We start from the raw sequence: 19,259 nt of genomic DNA on the forward strand, positions 1-19,259 counted from the left end.
CTGCCTCCGGGTCTGCAGGAGGCCATACTGACTCGCTACACACTGATTATAAAATTAATTCAGTTTATGTCCTCTGTCTGAATTGTCTGGCTGGTCCTGGTGTTTTCCATCCCTAAAATGAGCTCTTTGGGCAGCGTCTCAAACCACTTTTTACAGTTTGAAGTAGTGGATGAGGGAAACTAACAATAAAAGTAAAAGTGTGCAGGAGATGAGAATCAGCACGGCTGCCAAAGCCATCCCGCTAACTCACACTTCCTGCTAGCCCCAGTGTTCCCGTGTGTGACGGTACCCGCAAGGAAACATTGTTAGTTTCAGTTCTGCAAGTAGTTCCGTTTTAAATATAAAGGACAGCCCGGTGTCTCAGGAGGAGGAACACGTGAGAAAAGGGAGCAGCAGCATACAGAGATGTGCATCGACTGAGTGTACATGAGTGGCTGTGTTTTCTTCTGAAACACCGTTCCCAGGCTGAAGGTCCGAAGTCTGCTGAAGAGTAAAGTGAATTCTTCTGACGCAGAGGCAGCTGACTACAGGTGGTGAGTGTGGCTCCCTGCCTGTAGAGAATTGTGGCCGAAGAGTCGTTAGGTAAGAACTCTATGAGCACCCCAGGGGGGCAGAAAAAGTTTATTCTTGGCTCTTGTTTGCTTTTGTTCTTAGTTAATAAAGCCAGTTGGGGAGGTGGGGTTCATGTTTAGACAGCGTGGACTTTGGTACAGTGCAGTGTGGGAAGCAAGTCTGCTTGTAGTGAGTAACATAATGGTCGGTCTGGGAAGAAACTATTTCCCTTGATTGTTTGCTTACTCCTCCTTCTCCATGCAAGATCTACTGTCAGTAAGAAATGTACTGTAAGATTGCTTTTTACCTGCACAATATGTGATAATATTTTTTAAAAATATTTACTATAATGAAGGGAGAACTTGATTTTCTGGTTAAAGAAGACTTCTGTATTGGGGTGCAAGTAGGCTGTACACTAAGGAGAGGGATGCCTAACCGTTGAGGGGTCCCCAAAATGAGAGAGATTTCTTGTGAGCTTAAAAAGCTATTTAAAATGGTCATTTGTGGTATTGTCTTATAGTAAATTAAAGTTTTGAGAAACTTTAACGACTCGAGCAACTTTGGAAAGTGAAAATGAAAGGGTTGTACAAGTGCCACCTGTAAGGCTTTGGAAAAGAAACCAACAGTAAACAAAACCTAGCAAATCCCCTGCAACGGGATTTGAATGAGAACAAACAAGGTCTGTCTTTATAGGAATGGGCAGTGAACTTGTTACTATGGATTAAAGAGGAAAACAATGCAGGGGACAGAATCTGAATAAAAGATTTTGTCAGAGGAATCAAAAGATGAGATCTTTGATCATCCACAAGCCTCTCAGTTCCTGGAATGACGCATACTGGAGCTTTGTGCTCTAATCTTTGTATTCTGAAAAAAAGTGGAAGGGAGGCTTTTTTAAAAAATATTCTTATATGGAATGATTGGGTTTCCTCTTCTTCATCAGATCCTTGGGTCTTGAAAGCTGCTTTCAGAATCTGTACAGACACTGAAGCAGGTTTGTTGGGATTTTTCAAATCCTGCTAGAATACTGGGAGATTCAATTGCCATTAGCATTGGGAGTGTGGATGTCTTTAGGCATCTTTGAAAAATCTCAGCCACAGCCTCTTGTAAACTTACACAATAGGTATATGGGCACTTGAATTTGTGTGCAGCTAGTCATAAGGAAAAGTTGTTGTACAAGGGATAACAAAACATTAAAGTACAGGGAGGGTATTTACTTATTTTGAGTTGAAAATCAAGATATCCAAATAAAAAAATTCCCAACCTCTCCAGATAGTAAAATAATTAATACTTTGCTGCTGTTGCTCATCATTGGCATGTTGCTACTAGCTTGTAGATATGGGCCGAATCCAAAACCCTGGAGCCAAACATGGCTGAACTGTATGGAAGTGTGATTCAAATCCAAACTGCAGAGCTGGTCTTTATAGAATGGACTAAGCTCAATGTTACCTTCCTGCACCATTCCCTTTCCACCAAACCAGCTTTTTCCCAAAATGTATTTTGGACCTATGAAAATATAGCTAGCACTCCTTTGTTGTGTGGAATCCTATACTTTTATCTGGCTTAGTGGACACTTTGGCTATGTCTACACGTGCCCCAAACTTCGAAATGGCCATGCAAATGGCCATTTCGAAGTTTACTAATGAAGCGCTGAAATGCATATTCAGCGCTTCATTAGCATGCGGGCAGCAGCGGCGCTTCGAAATTGACGCGCCTTGCCGCCACGCGGCGCGTCCAGACGGGGCTCCTTTTCGAAAGGACGCCACCTACTTCGAAGTCCCCTTATTCCCATGAGCTCATGAGCTCCCATGCTCATTTAATTGGCTTATGAGCTCCCATGCTCATGAGCTCATGGGAATAAGGGGACTTCGAAGTAGGTGGCGTCCTTTCGAAAAGGAGCCCCGTCTGGACGCGCCGCGTGGCGGCAAGGCACGTCAATTTCGAAGTGCCGCTGCTGCCCGCATGCTAATGAAGCGCTGAATATGCATTTCAGCGCTTCATTAGTAAACTTTGAAATGGCCATTTGCATGGCCATTTCGAAGTTTGGGGCACGTGTAGACACGGCCTTTAAGAGAAGGAATCACTGGCCTTGAATCCTCCAGCCACTATATTTGGATGTTCTTTGATTTAAGCCAATTTTTACTTAAGACGACTCCTGAGGATACATATTCTCATTAAATTGCATGCGTATACTGAGGGCCAGTATACAGTAAACTCTTCCATATCCTACAGCCCCAGGACTGGGAGGTTGCTGGATATTCAAATATTCTGGATAATAGAGAGCTATACCTAGCAATGCATAACACTAAAGAAAAAAAGATTAGATATTAAGAAACAAACAGAAATGTATGCAGAGTACTTTCTTTACCAACAGAAGTAGTATTGTACACTTATATTGTATTTGCTGTATTTGTATTTACTTTCACTATACTGTACTTATGGAAAACATAACTAAAATTTACTTATGGTTAAAATGATGGTTATTTGAGAGTTCTGAATGATAGAATGCCAGCTATGAGGGAGTTTACTGTACTCATGCAAGGCACACCCAGAGAAGATTTGTATCCTGTTTCCTGCAGAGCTCCATCACAGTTCACTTAGACCCTTCTTTTTTTTAAGCGCACGCCCGAGATTCTGTAACTCGTGCCAAAAGAGCTTTTGCCAAGTGTGACTTAAGGAGACTATGTGTTGAAGAGTAGGCTGCCGTTTGAGGCTTCATGCCGGAAAGCCACATTTTCCCTTGTGCTCCCCCAGCACTTGTTGATATCTTTCTGTGTTGGCTACCTGCTATTGATTCACTTTGAGAGGAGGAGCAGGCAGGACATGGAGTCTTACTGTCACAGTTTCTATGCTGGCATGGGAGAAGAGGCCTCTTAGCATTTGTTGTTCGTAGAAGTTCTAAGCTGGCTGCCTCCTGCTGGCCATAAACCAGAAGTTAGCAGCCTTTGTGAGGTGGAGTGCTGAAATTTGACCTCTCTGTACGGTCCGAGTGCTGGTGATAATTTTTTAAAGTCACTAATAGTCCTGCTTACAGCAGCTGTATTAATAAATAAATTGAGGCAGAAATTTACCCATTAGGTGGTGGTTAGCAGCATTAGCTGGTCTTTTGTTCATGCGCAGGCTTTGAGCAAGCTCCCAGCCACCTGCGGGGAGGAGAGGCAGGGCTGAGCTCCCCCTTCACATGCCATAGACTCTTCCTGCATCTTGGTGCATCATGCCATATCTTCTCTGGCCTCCCCAAAAAATCAGAAACGAGCCATTTCCCTTAGAAATGGCCGCTGTCCTGTTGTCGAAAGAAGAGAAGATACCACCTGAACTGTTCTGTTAAGGCTTGTGTTAAGCTTGGATTTCTCTCTCCATTCTAGAGTTCAGGAAATTACCTGAGGCTGATCTGCTGCTTTGCTCCACTTTAAGAATATCACTGCACCACCTCTTGTGCATTTGCGCTCTGTTGTCAGAATGGAATACATCTGGTACTGGCAGGATGGATCTGGGCAGTGGATTGAATATGGGAAACAGGTGAGTTCCTGAGAGACTGATGGCAGCCATCTCTGGGCCATTCTAGATGTCACGTTGGTGTTCTTTCAGTGCTGTGTCGGTGCATTTCTATATCAGCATATTCTCAGGTGTGCCTCTGATGAAGTGGATTTTATCCAATAAAGCTTATGCCCTAACAAATCTGTTAGTCTCAAAGGTGGTACAAAACTCCTTGTTTGTTTTTCCTCTATGTTCTGGTTGTTCCTCAGTATTGCATTAGCACTTCACAGAAACTTGTGAGGAGCAGCTCTATAAATTGGTGTATTTTTCTAGGGCGGGCCATATACAGTTGGTCAAAACATTTTTCAGCTGAGTGAATGGTGCTATGAAAGGTACTGGCTTTCCAAGGAAAATGTTGATGTTTCACAGAAAACTGAACAGCCGACAACCAAAATACTGCACTTCAAAATGGTACCATGAGAATTGCAGTTTGAGTGCTCCCATTCTCTCTTGAGTGCTGGGTTTTCTGGATATACTTCATCTCCTATAATGCTCACCCTCCTCACCATGAGAAGAGGAGAAAATGGGGTGTTATTGGTGATGTAGTCTGGCCAGGCAGCCTCATCCATAGAACAAAATGGGAGAATAAGGCACCCAAACTACAATTCCCATGAGTCATGCTAACACCTTTATGAATCAGAATATTTGAGGGTTTAATATTTTGCTGAAAAGTCATATTCTTCTGCAGAAAATTGATGAACACAAACTAATCATTTTTGTGAAAGTTTTCCACAGGACAGAAACCTATATTTTGATCTGTTCTAGTATTTTCTAATACACAGCCCTATTTCCAGTTAATTGCCTTCAGAAAAGATTCTGCCTTCTCGTATCCTTTCACCTTTGCTTTGCACTGCAGCTCTACAGACACACTAGGGTTTGTAACCTCACTGCCCTTTTTTCAGTAGAGTGCTTTCAGTCTCTTTTGCAATAGGTCGGTCTGTAGCTGTGCTATATCCACTACACTGTCACAGATTTACAGCTGGTCCTGTTAGAACTCTGCAGGGGACCAAAGAAAGGGAGAGTTTAATGCCGTGTCTCAGGATTACTGATGATGTTTGTAAGCACCATCAATACACTTATGTCACAGATCTGCAGCTAATGCCTATTGCAGTGAGTCCTATTTGGCTCCTCTTCAGTAAATCCTTTCAGTCTCCTGCGCACTAACTGAAGAAGTGGGTCTGCCCCACGAAAGATCACCTAATAAACTATTTTGCTAGTCTTTAAAGTGCTACTTGACTGCTTTTTGTTTTAACTTTAAACCAGACTGAGAGCCATTGGGAGGAGAGTATTTAGCTCTGGTCAGCGGCAGGAGGTTTGGAAGCATGCCAAACTGACCTAATTTAACACTATAATTGAAATAATGATTTAATGAAAAATGAATTGATGGTAAGCGAAATTCTATCCTGTTGCATGCATAAAATGCCAATTAAGCCAAAGGTGTAAGGGGTGTAATTTTCCCACGTATTCATTCTGTAGCATACAAACTATTGTGCTGCCACTGTAAACTCTGCAGACCTGGAAGCAGCATATTTAGCAGACCGAAAAGGCACTGTATTCTTTCAAGCTGGTTCTCAGCTGTATGAGATCAACTTTCAAGGTAAGGTACTTATTTGTTTAAAATTTAACATGCTTATAATATGACTGTATGAAGGAAGCTATGTGAAGCAGTGTGTGTCCTCTCTATGAACTCTAGGACAACAATTCTCATGCCTTGAACAGTGGTGAAGATGCAAGGGTCAGCGACTATCCTTGCAGACTAAGGATATGTCTATGCTACAGCATTAAAATCTTGGAGTATGAATGCTCTATGTTAGCATTTTTGATGACAAAATATTCCCTGCCTCCCAAACTTAGGGGATTTGCTTTGTCCACAGCAGAGCACTGCTGCTGACAAAGCAGTATTCGCACTTTCACTTGCTGCAGCAAAACTTTGTCATTCATAGGGTGTTGCTGTTTAATACCCATGAATGAAAGAAGTGCTGTTGATCAAGTGCACATGCAGGCATACCCTGATTATGGGGAGGGAAGACCTAAATGATGTAGCAGTGGTAGGGGTCAGTTGCTGTAATTAAGGTGAAAATAGGTAGAAAATGAAGAGCAAATCCAGAGAGAGCTTTGTGTCTGTGATGCAGGTGAAATACTGTGAAGTGTATTAAAAGTTCAACTGTCTTTCCAAAGTCTCAAAAGTATTTGGTATCTGACACATCAACCAAAAAGTGGGCATCTCCAAAAAAATGCATGTGTACCTAGAACGCCTCCTCTGCCCTAATCTGTTTTTCTCTGAGAAATTGGTGTCTCAGTGCTCTCTCTACCTACAAGATCAATACAGGATCAAAACATCAGCAAAGACAAAGCTTAAACCTTAAGAAACAATCTCATGCTGAGAGGACTAGATGACCCAATTGGCCTTCCTCCTTTAGTCGGCATAATTTCATAAGGTGAGACCTGTGCTGAAGGTTCTTTAACCCCTGCCACATTTTTTTTTTCAAGATATGGTCCAGAGAAACTTATACTATCAAACTCAGAGAAAAGTTTGTAGGTGGCCAAAGTTCGTGTCCTTCGGAGGTGGAGACAGGAGCAAGAGAAGGTACTGGATAGTTTGTTCACTCCGTACTTTTTTATTTTATTGCCATATAGTGTCCTACGTGGGATGTCAGTTCCTCGGGAAGACTCTGTAATACAATGATCCACTGGGGCGGATTAAAACCAGGTGGGGCCCTGGGACAACACAGTCCTGAGGAGCCTCCCAGTATATTTAAATATTAATGTAACATCCTTATTTGTGTGTTAGAGTCTATTCATGCTTGTTATTACTCATGATGCTTGATGAAATTACACTTCGGTCAGTTTAAAATAAGAATGACATGGCAAATTTCTTTTGTTCCATTAAAGAGAATTGTTTAAATAAAATGGAGTTATGGAGCCTTGGTGCCCATCGTGTCTGGAGGCCCTGGGGCAACTGCCCCTTTTGCCCTTCTATTAATCTGCCACTGTGGGTCACATTTTGCTGATTCGAGTTAATGCCAGGCTTTCTTGGGGATGTGATGCTGAACATAGGTACCACAGTGCCTCCAGAGGTGTGGGCTTTGATTGCATTGTGTGGTGACTGACGGCTTTCAGATAGCTGGAGCAGTTGCGTACTCTTTGCTATTCTTGGTAATAGTAACTCTGTTTCTTGAGCAGGCAACTCCTCATTTTTAATGTATGTGACCAAAAGAATAAAATGACTTCCTTCGCACAAGAATTTGGAGTAGGGGACTGCCATGCCAGACAGCCAGGACAGAGCTAGAGAATGCTGTCCCTGGAGGCCTGGGGTGCTGTGCTGTGCAAAGACAGGGTTCTTTAAAGTGAGCCCTCCCCTCCCTGCCGATTTAAGAAACATCTGTTAATTTGAGGAAGTTCTAGCCTTTGGCTCAGTAATATTAGGGGTATGGAATTTAAAGCGTGATTGGTTCGATAAAGTTTCACGTCTGGGTGAGCAAGAGCTACAGTGCCTGTGCTCTCTTTGCCCAAAACACGTAGCCTCTGGAACTCACAGCCACAGGATCTCATTGCAGCCAAGAGCGTCAGGGGATTTTTGAAAGGATCTGCAGGGATAAGAATAACCGCGGTTATATTAACTAGCATAAAATAACTGCATTTTTGAAGGACTGTTTAACACCTTGAAGCATGAGAGTTTCACAACGCTCTGACATTTAGAATACGCTTCCCTTACAGACGCGTTGTGCTATAGCTGCGCGCTTCAGTTTCATGCACCCCGGGGGGCCCACAACCTCCTCAGGCCCCTGGGCAAAATGCATGTGGGGATGCAGCTCTGTGACAACCAGAAGGGATAAGGCCAAGGGAGCCCTTTGTGCCGCCCAGAGTGTGATGTGCCCCCCCACCCCCTGCCAGCCCTCAGAGCTGCATGGTGCCTCGCTCTGGCAGTGATTTAAAGGGTCCAGGCATCTGGCTGCTGCCACCGCCAGAGCAGCAGTGGTGGCTGACTAGAGCCCCAGACCTCTTTGAAGCACTGGGGTAAGTGCCCCTTTGTGTCCCCCCACACCTCCCCACCTCAGCAGGCCTGCCTGTCCCTCCTTCTGAAGAGTCTGAGAGGCTACGTCTACACTTTAGAGTTATTTCAAGATAACTGCTGCTATTTCAAAACACCTTTGCTAGTGTCTAAACTACACAGACACTATTTTGAAATAAATTTGAAATAGTGGGTACGTTATTTCAAAATTGGTAACCCTCACTGCCAGAGGAGTAATGCCTATTTCAAAATAGTTATTTCAAAGTAGGTCCTATTAAGACACAAAATACTTCAAAATAATCCATAATGGCTTCCAATAGCACTATGGCTACGTCTACACGTGCAGTTTACATCGAAATAGCTTATTTTGATGTAGTGACATCTATTTCGATGAATAACGTCTACACGTCCTCCAGGGCTGGCAATGTCGACGTTCAACTTCGACGTTGGGGAGCACCACATCGAAATAGGCGCTGCGAGGGAATGTCTACATGCCAAAGTAGCACACATCGAAAAAGGGTGCCAGGAACAGCTGCAGACAGGGTCACAGGGCGGACTCAACAGCAAGCCGCTCCCTTAAAGGGCCCCTCCCAGACACAGTTGTACTAAACAACACAAGATCCACAGAGCCGACAACTGGTTGCAGACCCTGTGCATGCAGCATGGATCCCCAGCTGCAGCAGCAGCAGCCAGAAGCCCTGGGCTAAGGGCTGCTGCACATGGTGACCATAGAGCCCCGCAGGGGCTGGAGAGAGAGTGTCTCTCAACCCCTCAGCTGACGGCCGCCATGGTGGACCCCACTATTTCGATGTTGCGGGACGTGGATCGTCTACACGTGCCCTACTTCGACGTTCAACTTCGAAGTAGGACACTATTCCCATCCCCTCATGGGGTTAGCGACTTCGACGTCTCGCTGCCTAACGTCGATTTCAACTTCGAAATAGTGCCCAACACATGTAGCCATGACGGGCGCTATTTTGAAGTTGGCGCCGCTACTTCGAAGTAGCGTGCACGTGTAGACACGGCCTATATGTCCAGAAATGCTATTTTGAAATAGCTGGGTGGCATTTTGAAGTGCATTTCCTGTGTATCTGTGTTATTTCAAAATAGCTATTTCAAAATATCTTATTTCTAAATACCTCTGTAGTACAGCTGTAGACCACTAGTCTGACTTGCATAGCCCAGGTGAAGAGAAAAAGGGTCATGTCCTAATTTCCAAGGGATTTAAGCAAGTATCAGAAATCTCTCTGGAAGCATTATATTGGGGGAGCCATTCTTAAGATGAAATTTCAAGGACTTTCCTACCCATTCTACTTCCTCTTATTTGTGCTGCCTGACTCTTGCAGTGCCATTTATTCTGTCCGGCAACGAGTTAGCTCTTGTTGCTATTAGAGCATGTTACTGTAACAGGCACGATTGTGTGTGGATTTTATCTCGGTAACATTAGTTGCCATTTAGGATAAAGTGTCTTGTGTCTCCAAGACAGTGTTTAGCGCTCATTGAAGCTCCAGGATGGAATAATCAGTATGGAAGTTCCATAAGCTCACTGTTATCTCTTTCTTTTGTTTGCTAACAGCCAAATGGAAACTATGAATCCACCTCATCTGTTCCCTCCAAACTGGGACCAATCAGCACTGCCTGACATAGGGTACAAGGTAGTCTTTCACTTGGTAGTTCTACTCAAGAAGAAATCTTTCCCACTCTTGTGAAAGGTGGACCACTTAAAATACAACTCTCAGATTCAAGGGATGAGATTTACGTGATGTTTCCAGTGACGTGTGTGAGCTGGAAATGTACAGCTGCCATGTTTGATGTAGACATGTCCACTGGGAAGTGAATTGAGACCACCAATTCATTCCACATGAATGCATGACTGAACAACCACCAAATTATAGACTTTTTGGTCACTGCTCAGTTGATCTGGTTTCCAGCTAATGAATTAAGCCATGGAACTCCATAGCTTCATGCTGATTTTATCCAAGCAGTATTCTTAAATGTATATTTACTTTTTTTACTGCATATAAAAATTAGGGAGAAACGTATTGCTTTCTTCATTAAAATGTCTGCCATTCAGGTTACAGAGCTATTTTTAAATAATTTGCTACAGTAAAGTTAGTAATACTTTTCAAATGTGAAAAGACTTCTAGTGAATAAGGGAAGGCCCTGGGAAAGTTTAGAGTATGTTTTCTTTATGTAAATTTGACCTATTTAAAACAAAGGCACTCGCACATGTGGGTGAAAAATCCCCAAAAATGAAAACCTTGAAGAAAATTCATTTTGAATTGATTAAAAAAATAGATTTCTTTGGTTCAAATCAGACTTCTTTCTGTCTCTTCCCTTCCCACCAGCACCATCCAGTTTGGGGCCAAACTGGAAAAAAATAAATCAGGTATCCATGTACACTGAACTGTGAGCATAGCTGCAGGGTTGTTCCTCCTCCAATGCAAATGTGGTTGGCTGCTTCCTTTTGTGAAAGGACTGGGGGAAGTACTAATTAAAGCACTTCAACATCTTGATTTCTGTTGTGCCTAACATTTTTAGCTGGTGGAAATGAGTACCACTACCAGTGAATACAAAGAAGTCAAGGACCTATTTGAGAAGACAATGAAAGGTTATAGAATCTGCAGACTGCAAAGAATTCAGAACCCATCACTTTGGCAAGTTTTCCAGTGGTGTGTATCCAGTTTGTTACATTAAGAAAACTAAACGTCTCCTAAAGTGAGCTGAATAAGTGTTTGGAGGGGATGATGTGATGGGATCTCTAACAATGGCATGTGGCCCATTGGTCACTGCAAGTTGTAAATGTCTCCAGCTGCTGGAGACAGGACACTACATGGGCAGGGCTCTGAGCTGCATAAATCTGTTTTTTCCAAATACAGGACAGAAATTTATTGAACATTTCAGCCTTCTTTGCATTATTACGAAGTCTGTTGTTTCCATTTAGTACTGTACCAATACTATTGATAGGACTCTCTTTGTTCCTAATATAACTCAGGAGCTCCTTACCATTTTTTACTCTGTTGATCATAGAGAGGGACATTCTCAGTGATGGATAACTAGGATTTGCTTTAGGTGAGTCTGGAAGGAACAAGCAGATCACTGAAGCTGAACTGAATGGATACTAGGAGAACGGGCATTACCAGCAGAGGATGATCTATGGCAGTGGTGGGAAAACTGTGGCCCACAGGCCACATGTGAACCATGAAGGTTCTATGTGTGGCTTGCAAGATATTTTGTTGACCGTTTCCCACGTGCTGGGTTGCCAGAGTCCCCTGGTTTCCAGACACGCATTTTTCTTTTACCAGTATTACTAATGTGACACAGGCGTGAGGCAAAGGCACATGAAGTGAGGTGCATGGTGGCTGCACACAACATTGACTGAGAGCTATGCGCTCCCTCTGCGTCCAGTTACAGTGCTGCTACCGTTCAGTCAACACCCTCCACAAATTCTAGATACGGAAGCGCAGTTAGCAAAACTACCCTCTCCTGGGAGTTTGACATGGTTACATCAATCTTGTGGCCCACTGAGATGGAAGAGGGCCTCTCATGTGGTCCACTCGCTAGCCTAGATTGCCCATCTCTGGTCTATGGGGCATATGCTATATGCCGTGGCTGAGCTGGAGCTATATTCAGCTGGGTTCCCTGTTTCCTTAAAGTGTGTGAGATGAAGGCAGGTTCAGAGAGTTCTGACGTGAATTTGCTATTCAGATTTCAAAGATCATTATTCCTAGTTCATTCAGGTGACTCGTGGTGGCATTCCTTCCCTCACCCATTAGGAAACTTAAAATGTGAGAAATCTGGCATTAAGAAGTGGCTCTGACTCCTCCTGTGCCATGGGTTGTTTCATTTGTCAGGAATTCCTGATAAACCATGACAGTCTTCCTTACTTTATTGGCTTATTTCTTAGTTCAATAAAGAAGATGAATTTAGAGGACTGGAATACCTCAGGCAGGCTTAAACCCTTCTTCAAAAGGACCCAACGTTGGGGATCTTAATTGCTCTGTAATCATATGCTCATGTCTGAGCACACTCTGGTTTTAAAGTAATCTCTCCCTTAGCTTATTGTTACTTACCTTTAGCGTAGGGAGGCTAAGACAAAGGAGGAGGAAACTTACAAGAGATTTTATCAGCAGTTCTGTATCATGGTCTTTTCTACACCCTACTTCTCTCCTACTATTCTTTTGAGGTTTGTTCTTCTGTGGTGGCATTTCTTTCTTTGTACTCAATGGCTGTGTCTACACTGGCACAAATCTTCGAAATAGCCATGCTAATGGCCATTTCAAAGATTACTGATGAGGCACTGAATTGAACATTCAGCCCCTCATTAGCATTAGGACGCTTCTGGCTGCAGCGCTTCCAAAGCACCACTTTCAAACGTCCGCAGCTCGGCGAGGCTACACGAGGGTCCTTTTCGAAAGGACCCTGCACATTTCGAAATCCCCTTATTCCCCTCACCTGAAGAAACACTGAGGGAAATAAGGGGATTTTGAAATGTGTAGGGTCCTTTCAAAAAGGACCCCTGTGTAGCCGTGCCGAGCCATGGGCATTCGAAAGCGGCAGTTTGGAAGCACCGTGGCCGGAAGCGTCCTAATGCTAGTGAATTCGGTGCCTCATTAGTAATCTTCAAAATGGCCATTAGCATGGCTGTTTCGAAGATTTGTGCCATTGTAGACAAAGTATTTTTCTTTGTGCTGTAGAAGGTTCTAAACTGAAAGGCTATGTCTACACTACAGATATCTGTTGCCAGAAGTGACTGTTGGAAGAGGTCTTCCAGCAAAACTTCTATTGACAGATCATGTCCACATACAAAAGCGGATCGAAAGAGCAATCCGCTCTGTCGACAGGGAGCAGCCAGGCAGCCTGGCTGCTCTCTCAACAGAATGGAGAACTGGAAGCTGCTCTCCTGACAGAAGGGACAACTGGAAGCTCAGCAAACAGGGCTGCCTGGTGAACTGGAAGCCCTGTCTGTCGACAGAGGGGGCCCCCCCCGGAGCACCTACACGACTCTATTGTTGACAGAAACTGTTGACAAAGGCGTTACTCTTCATTGTAGAGAGGCAGAATGCTGTTGGCAGAAGTGCCGAGTTTTGATGACATACTGTTGACAAAACACATTTTGTTTGTGATGCTCCGAGCATTTTGTTGACAAAGTTTTCTACTGTAGACATAGCCAAAAGGATCTGGCAGCCTTCATGCCTTATATTGTCTTGACTGGTGGGCTCTTTGCTTTCTGGTAGGTAGAGCCGTAACATTTAGCATAAAGGAATCTATTGGATAATGTGAGAATGGAAAACCAGGGTAAATCCTCTCACCTTTTAGTGTTCCTTCTGTTCTGCTTTCTGTGGTTGAGATCTATCTGTAATATGGTTGAAGCAGAGAGGAAGATTGGAAACCTCATTTTGCCCTGACATCACTGTTACAGGGGGGTTGTCCTGATATTGATGCATTTCTATCCCTAGGCAAAAGGAGCAAATGAGGAAGAAGAATGGAGGAAAAGATGTAGATGAGAGACTCCTGTTCCATGGAACAAGCGCATCCCATTTACACTCCATCTATGAGCAGAACTTTGACTGGAGAATCTCTGGAAAAGCCAATGGAACAGTCTATGGAAGAGGTATAGAGGTAGTTTGTGTACATATGCTGCAAACATGCTCGCCCTCTGTGTTCCTGGATTACAGTGAAACTGTGTCAAATCAATACAGCAAAAGTCAATGATTGTTGTTTTGCATCTTCAGTGGACACTTACACCAATGCAGAATGAGTGCAAAAGGCTATTGAACTGGCATTTTATATCTCGTTTTTAGAGGTGTAAATGACTACTCAAAGTTTAGGACAATACTGTTTCAAATTTAGATCTGTTTTATCCTTCTGAATTCAATCCTGTAATCTTGCTCATTTTGAAAATTGCCACTGAGATCAGAACTTGTTAATGGGATTGCTTTAATATTAGTGGAAATTAGTGAGGCATATAAAATGATGTGTAGAATCTGTGTTTTGTTTTGTTTTTTTCTAGCAACACTTTTGGTCTTTTTCTGAGTTTGATGAGTACCATCCTGCCTTTTTGTATAGAATTACTAGTTCATTTTTTTTGTTGATATTTTGAAATATTGAAAGGATCCTTGCTTCAGGATAGGTGTTCAGTAAATAGTTAACTCTAGAAGGGCTTGTTGTTGGTTTCTGCATAAGATTTTCATAGCAGCCTTATCTGGTGGTAGCTCCTGACTTGATTCCATCGTTTCTTAACTTTCACATTATTACTAGGTTTTATCTGAATCGCTTTAAAAACTCTAATTTTGTCTTTATGGTGTATGACATCACAAGAAACCTTGTTGGAATATTAACCGCAAAATCCATAGCTGACTATTATCTGGTAGCTTGGGGAAAAGCTGAGTGAGAAGCTTCTCACAGAAGCTTTTTTTTTTCCTTAACCCCACAAAACAGAAGTTGGCTAAAGACTGTTGAGACAACCCTGTTCTTTAACCAATGTTACTCAACAACTGGGTGCTAGACCAACTCTGATCCCTGAGACGTTTCTGACGCAGATTGTGAAGGCAGCAAGTCAATCCTTGGTATCAAAAAAAGTTGAGAAACGCTGCTTTAAGTGCTGTTCCAGAGGCCTTCTGCTAGGTGTTTTGGAGATTCATTGGGGCTGGTCAAAATTTTTGGGAGGGTTGACAAAACAAGAACTTTTTGCAGAAAGTGACTTCTATTCTCTGAGTCTCTCACTATGCTATGAGCCTATGTTGAGCCTATGTTGACTATGGCTTTGTCTACACTAGTGCATAAACTTGATTTTCATCAGGCACTTAGTTTGATTTTTATAATGTTACAGTCTGGACTGCAAATACCAGTAGGCTGATTTTTGAGGGGTCCTAAAGTTGACTTTCTTGCCCCACCCTCCTTAGGAGGCGTAAGGCCAGGTTCAAATTTAAAAGGTTGAATTAATGCTAAAAGTTTGGAAACAGTGTTTAAATAGATTTTATTGCTCCTCAGAGGTATTCCATAATGCCCCAGATGTGTCCATTTTGGCCTCTTTCACCTCCACTGCTCTCCAGGTGTGCAGGAAGTAGGTAACAGGAAGCCCGGGAATTTGAATTCATTTTCTTTCTGGCCAGCGTGGCTAGCAGACCTCAGGAGGGGGAGCCATCGGGAGATTCAGGATCTCATTTCTGGGTGTGGGGGATGAATCTGTGCTAAGTAAACACCAGGGATGCTCAGCAGTGCCGGGTGAAAATCAAGCCCCACCCCGCATCACATGACTAGCACCTCCCCCGCACCACATTGCTGCCGGGCTGTGCAGACCCTGCTTCCAGACAGCAGCATGTCTTGTTCTGTGTGAGGTTTCGTTGCTTGAGAAGGCTTTTTCCCTGCACAGGATTTAGCAGGAGAGGCCGAGAAACTTGTTTTCTGTGCTTTACATTTTACGAGGCTGCCGCTCCCAAGCTGCTGTGCGGCTGGTGGGCTAGCCCTTCCCTCCCACCACGTGGCTGCAGGGTTGGATATTTTCTAAAGAGCATTATTTTCTGTCCCTTTTAAAAAGTATCCCAAGCAGGTCCTTTGGCTAAAGAAGGTTTCTTATGCTCTCCCTCCATGGCTACACTTCCTTCCTCAAGCATGTAGCTTGGGGGATGATTTCCTAGGAAGGAATGGAGCTTGTGGGCTTGCTCTCTTCCTTCTCTCCCCCAAACAGGCAGTTGAGCTAGGGCTTCTTTACCAGTAGAGACAAGGGAATCCCTGCTGCTTGCAGGCAAAGTAATTCTTGGGTGGGGCCAACAGGTGCCAAATAATCTGAATGCTCAGTGTTGTTTGTTCAACTGTACTGTCCTCCCTACTACTTCAACTTTGCCAGATGTCTGCTTCTGGTGGGCTCCTCACCTCATGCTGGAGACGTCCCTGTAATGAACTGTGAAGATAACAGTTGCAAGATCTTTCCTCAACTTTTCTATCATCTAATACAGGGATTGGCAACCAAAAAAGCAAGAAGAACCGTTTTTTTCAAATTTGGTAAAAACTCAATAATTCAGGAGCCTTGATGCATGTGAATACAAGATGGTCCTTAATAAATAATGTCAAACCGTACTTTTGATAACCTCTATTTTAAGAGCAGTGTGCACAGTATGATTTGTAATGTGATACATGTTTACTGCAGGACATTCACAAACTTTTTACATATTCTGTTTCCTCACACTTTACGTGTGTTTTTGTGCCACTGTCTTCCTGTCACTCCCAAACCCTCTTTTGTTATGCCAATTTTACGTCATGTTTAATTTCAGTTTTCTTTCTTAAAATGTGTGTTGCCCTTCACAACAGGAATGCCACAAGCTTCCTTTTCCTGTTCAAAATCAAGACATCATTAGCAACACGATCAAGACAAAGATACAGTGTCACATCACACAATGTGCTGCACATATTAAAAGGGGAGTTATCCAATGTTTTGAGGTCATATATCATTTGCTATTTAGATATGAGTTGTTCATTGTTGGGCTTTTAGACACTCACCATTTATCAAAATAATCCACAGGGTTTTTGGTTTTTTTACTTTGCAATTATAGTTCTGGGAATCACAAAGTCGTCCTTAAAGAGCTGCATGTAGCTCCGGAGCTTCAGGTTGCAGAGCCCTGGTCTAATATGTCCTTAACTTTTTAATACGATTGAAACACACGCTTTAGAAAGCATCACCCACTCAAGTGATTTAGGAGGCTAGTCTTGGATCCATAATAATTCTTGAAGTAATTACAGTACTTGAGCAACTACTACTGTTGGCATGGCAGCAGAATCTGTGTTAAGATTATTATCTGAAATAGTGCATTTCAGATTCACCGTGTGGTCACCACTGGTGCTTCCGTTGGCCAGTGGCAAATTTGACTCATTTTCTTGCACATGTAGTGAATCCCACCTTCCAGGTACGCTATGTTCCACTTGGGTGTCATAGGCTTCAGCTCCTGAGCCCTTCCTGTTTCGTGTATTTTCACTGGGGGAAGAGACTTTGGAAAAATGGCTATTTGTTTTCAATGGCGGGGGGGAGTGAGGGCAATGCACTGTGGGAAGATGACATCACACACCCACAACCACTTAAGCCACATGTTCTTCCATAATACACTGGCAAAAGAACCCCAAAGTGCAACAGGGCTGCAGGGAGTGTGGGATAGGTGCCTCCAATGCACTGCTGCAACAGTCACATTTAGGTAATTTAGTGGGGACACACTAAGTCAACTTTGTGAGCGGATATGGGCCCTCAACTTTGACTTTATAAAAGCTATTGTTAAAAAGTGGACTTCAACAAATTGGACTTTATTCCCAAGTGGAGACAAAGCCTACGTCATTGTAGCTAGGCCCCCTGGTGGAGACACACCATATGCCAACAGAAGTTTTTCTGCTGATACAGCAGCTCCCTGTGCAATGTTAGCTATGCCAAGAGAAACAGTCTTGTGTCAGCACAATTGCATTTACATTGATGAGGATTTTATCAACATGGCTATGCAACTAGATTTTATAGGTTTTTTTTTCACACCCCTGTCCAACATAGTTATGCCAGTTTGCATTTCTAAGTTGTCTATTTTTTAAAAAAAATTGAAAAGTAAAAGTTGCTCAAAGAGAAGAAACCTACTTTCTAACCAGCTAAGGTCTGGTCTACACACAGATTTTGTATTGGATTACTTGTGTCAGTCAGGTGTGTAATTTCATTTCTGAATTACCAGCCCAACCCCAAGTCTAGACACAACTATAGAAAATACCATTACACCTGTTTACATGGTCTGGGTAGGAGTTTCAGCTGATATTTGGATAAAAAAGTCACATCCCTGATTGACACAGTTTGCCACTATCTTATACCCATGTAATTTGTTGCTCTGCTAGTACAGAAATAAGCTGTAATGTGAAGTAAAACACACATTAAAAAGCCAAAAAGTTGAACTACATAGTTAACTAACTTACTGTCCATGGAGCAGTGGTTTGGGTGATTGAAGTCTTGGTTTTAAAGAGCATTAGTAGATATTGATCTTTGATGGTTAACATAATGCATAAGGATTTGATTTAGGAGATATCTGTAGTTACATGTAAGTACATATATTGTTAAGGGTAGTTGTTGAAATGCTGTGCACTAAAACATCAGCTGTTGTGGCAGTAAAGCACACAAGCATAAAATAAAGTCTACTGAAGTAATTCTTATTTTGGCTTTTTTCTTAGGAAGCTATTTTGCCAGGGATGCTTGTTATTCCCATATGTATTGTCAAGCCGACACCAGTTCCAAGACCATGATTGTTGCTCAAGTGCTAGTTGGAGACTTTGTTCAAGGAAGTGACACCTACCTTCGCCCTCCACCCAGACCTAACAATCCAAACAGCTTTTATGACAGCTGTGTGGACAACCCGGTGACTCCTTCCATATTTGTCATCTTTGAGAAGCACCAGATTTACCCAGCATATGTAATAGAATATGCAGAAGAGTACAGCTGTGTGATCTTGTAATGGCCAGCAATATCAGCTTCCTGAACTGTGAAAGTCACGTGATTTTATAGATTTTCTATTGTAATATATAGTTACATATTTATTAGAACTACTGTCTTCATGTGTGTCTGTGTGTGTGTTTATGGAACAGTTTGAAATGCAATGGAACAGAAGTAGCCAGTCCTGCTGCGGATTGTTGGCACTTTGGTCTATTAATTCTATGCATGTTAAAACCACAGAACATTAAGCATGTGTTTACTCCCACACTAAAGGGAGAGGAGCTGGGATATGGAGATGGGAGCCTGTTTCCCATAATCCATAGGTGTATGCTGGAAGAGGGGTGTGGGGCTCAATTGAAGCAGGCCGCACTTGCACATCCTGTGCACTGGAGAAGTTAGTATTGCTGTTCCCTCCCGCCTGCAGCAACTATTAGTGCGGCGCCTATTAGCCTCCAATTCCAGCTGGCATCTACTGGTGTCCATGGAGCATTGCAGGAAACACTGTGCAGTATCTCCCCTTTCAGAAGAAATCCTTCATCAGCTATTTCCCACAATGGCTTGTCTCTGCCCTCCAGACTCCAATGGCGAGGTCAGGATTTGGCCATAAGAAAAAACACACAGAATCTGAGGAAGTGGGTCTTACCCATGAAAGCTCATTAACAATTGTATTAATTAGGTAGTCTTTAAGGTGCCACAGGGCTGCTTGTTATTTGTGAA

At 43.0% G+C, this 19,259-nt stretch overlaps 1 protein-coding gene across 2 annotated transcripts; it reads left to right on the plus strand.

The window, feature by feature from the left end:
- Positions 1-251: 251 nt before the first annotated feature.
- On the plus strand, positions 252-18,596 carry LOC142007236 (protein mono-ADP-ribosyltransferase PARP12-like). 2 transcript variants are annotated; one of them, XM_074983808.1, is made up of 8 exons: positions 252-582; positions 3,915-4,068; positions 5,563-5,683; positions 6,577-6,673; positions 9,675-9,753; positions 10,640-10,770; positions 13,558-13,712; positions 18,284-18,596. In XM_074983808.1, the coding sequence occupies exons 2-8, from the start codon at positions 4,009-4,011 to the stop codon at positions 18,562-18,564; spliced, it is 924 nt and encodes a 307-aa protein (XP_074839909.1). In that variant the 5' UTR covers positions 252-582; positions 3,915-4,008; the 3' UTR covers positions 18,565-18,596. The 2 variants fall into 2 exon arrangements, with proteins under 2 accessions (XP_074839909.1, XP_074839910.1); XM_074983809.1 differs by having other exon boundaries at positions 13,558-13,720; positions 18,284-18,417.
- Positions 18,597-19,259: the final 663 nt, after the last annotated feature.

This window comes from Carettochelys insculpta, chromosome 1 (genome assembly GCF_033958435.1).
Source record: "Carettochelys insculpta isolate YL-2023 chromosome 1, ASM3395843v1, whole genome shotgun sequence".
In the NCBI taxonomy this organism is placed as follows: domain Eukaryota; kingdom Metazoa; phylum Chordata; order Testudines; family Carettochelyidae; genus Carettochelys; species Carettochelys insculpta.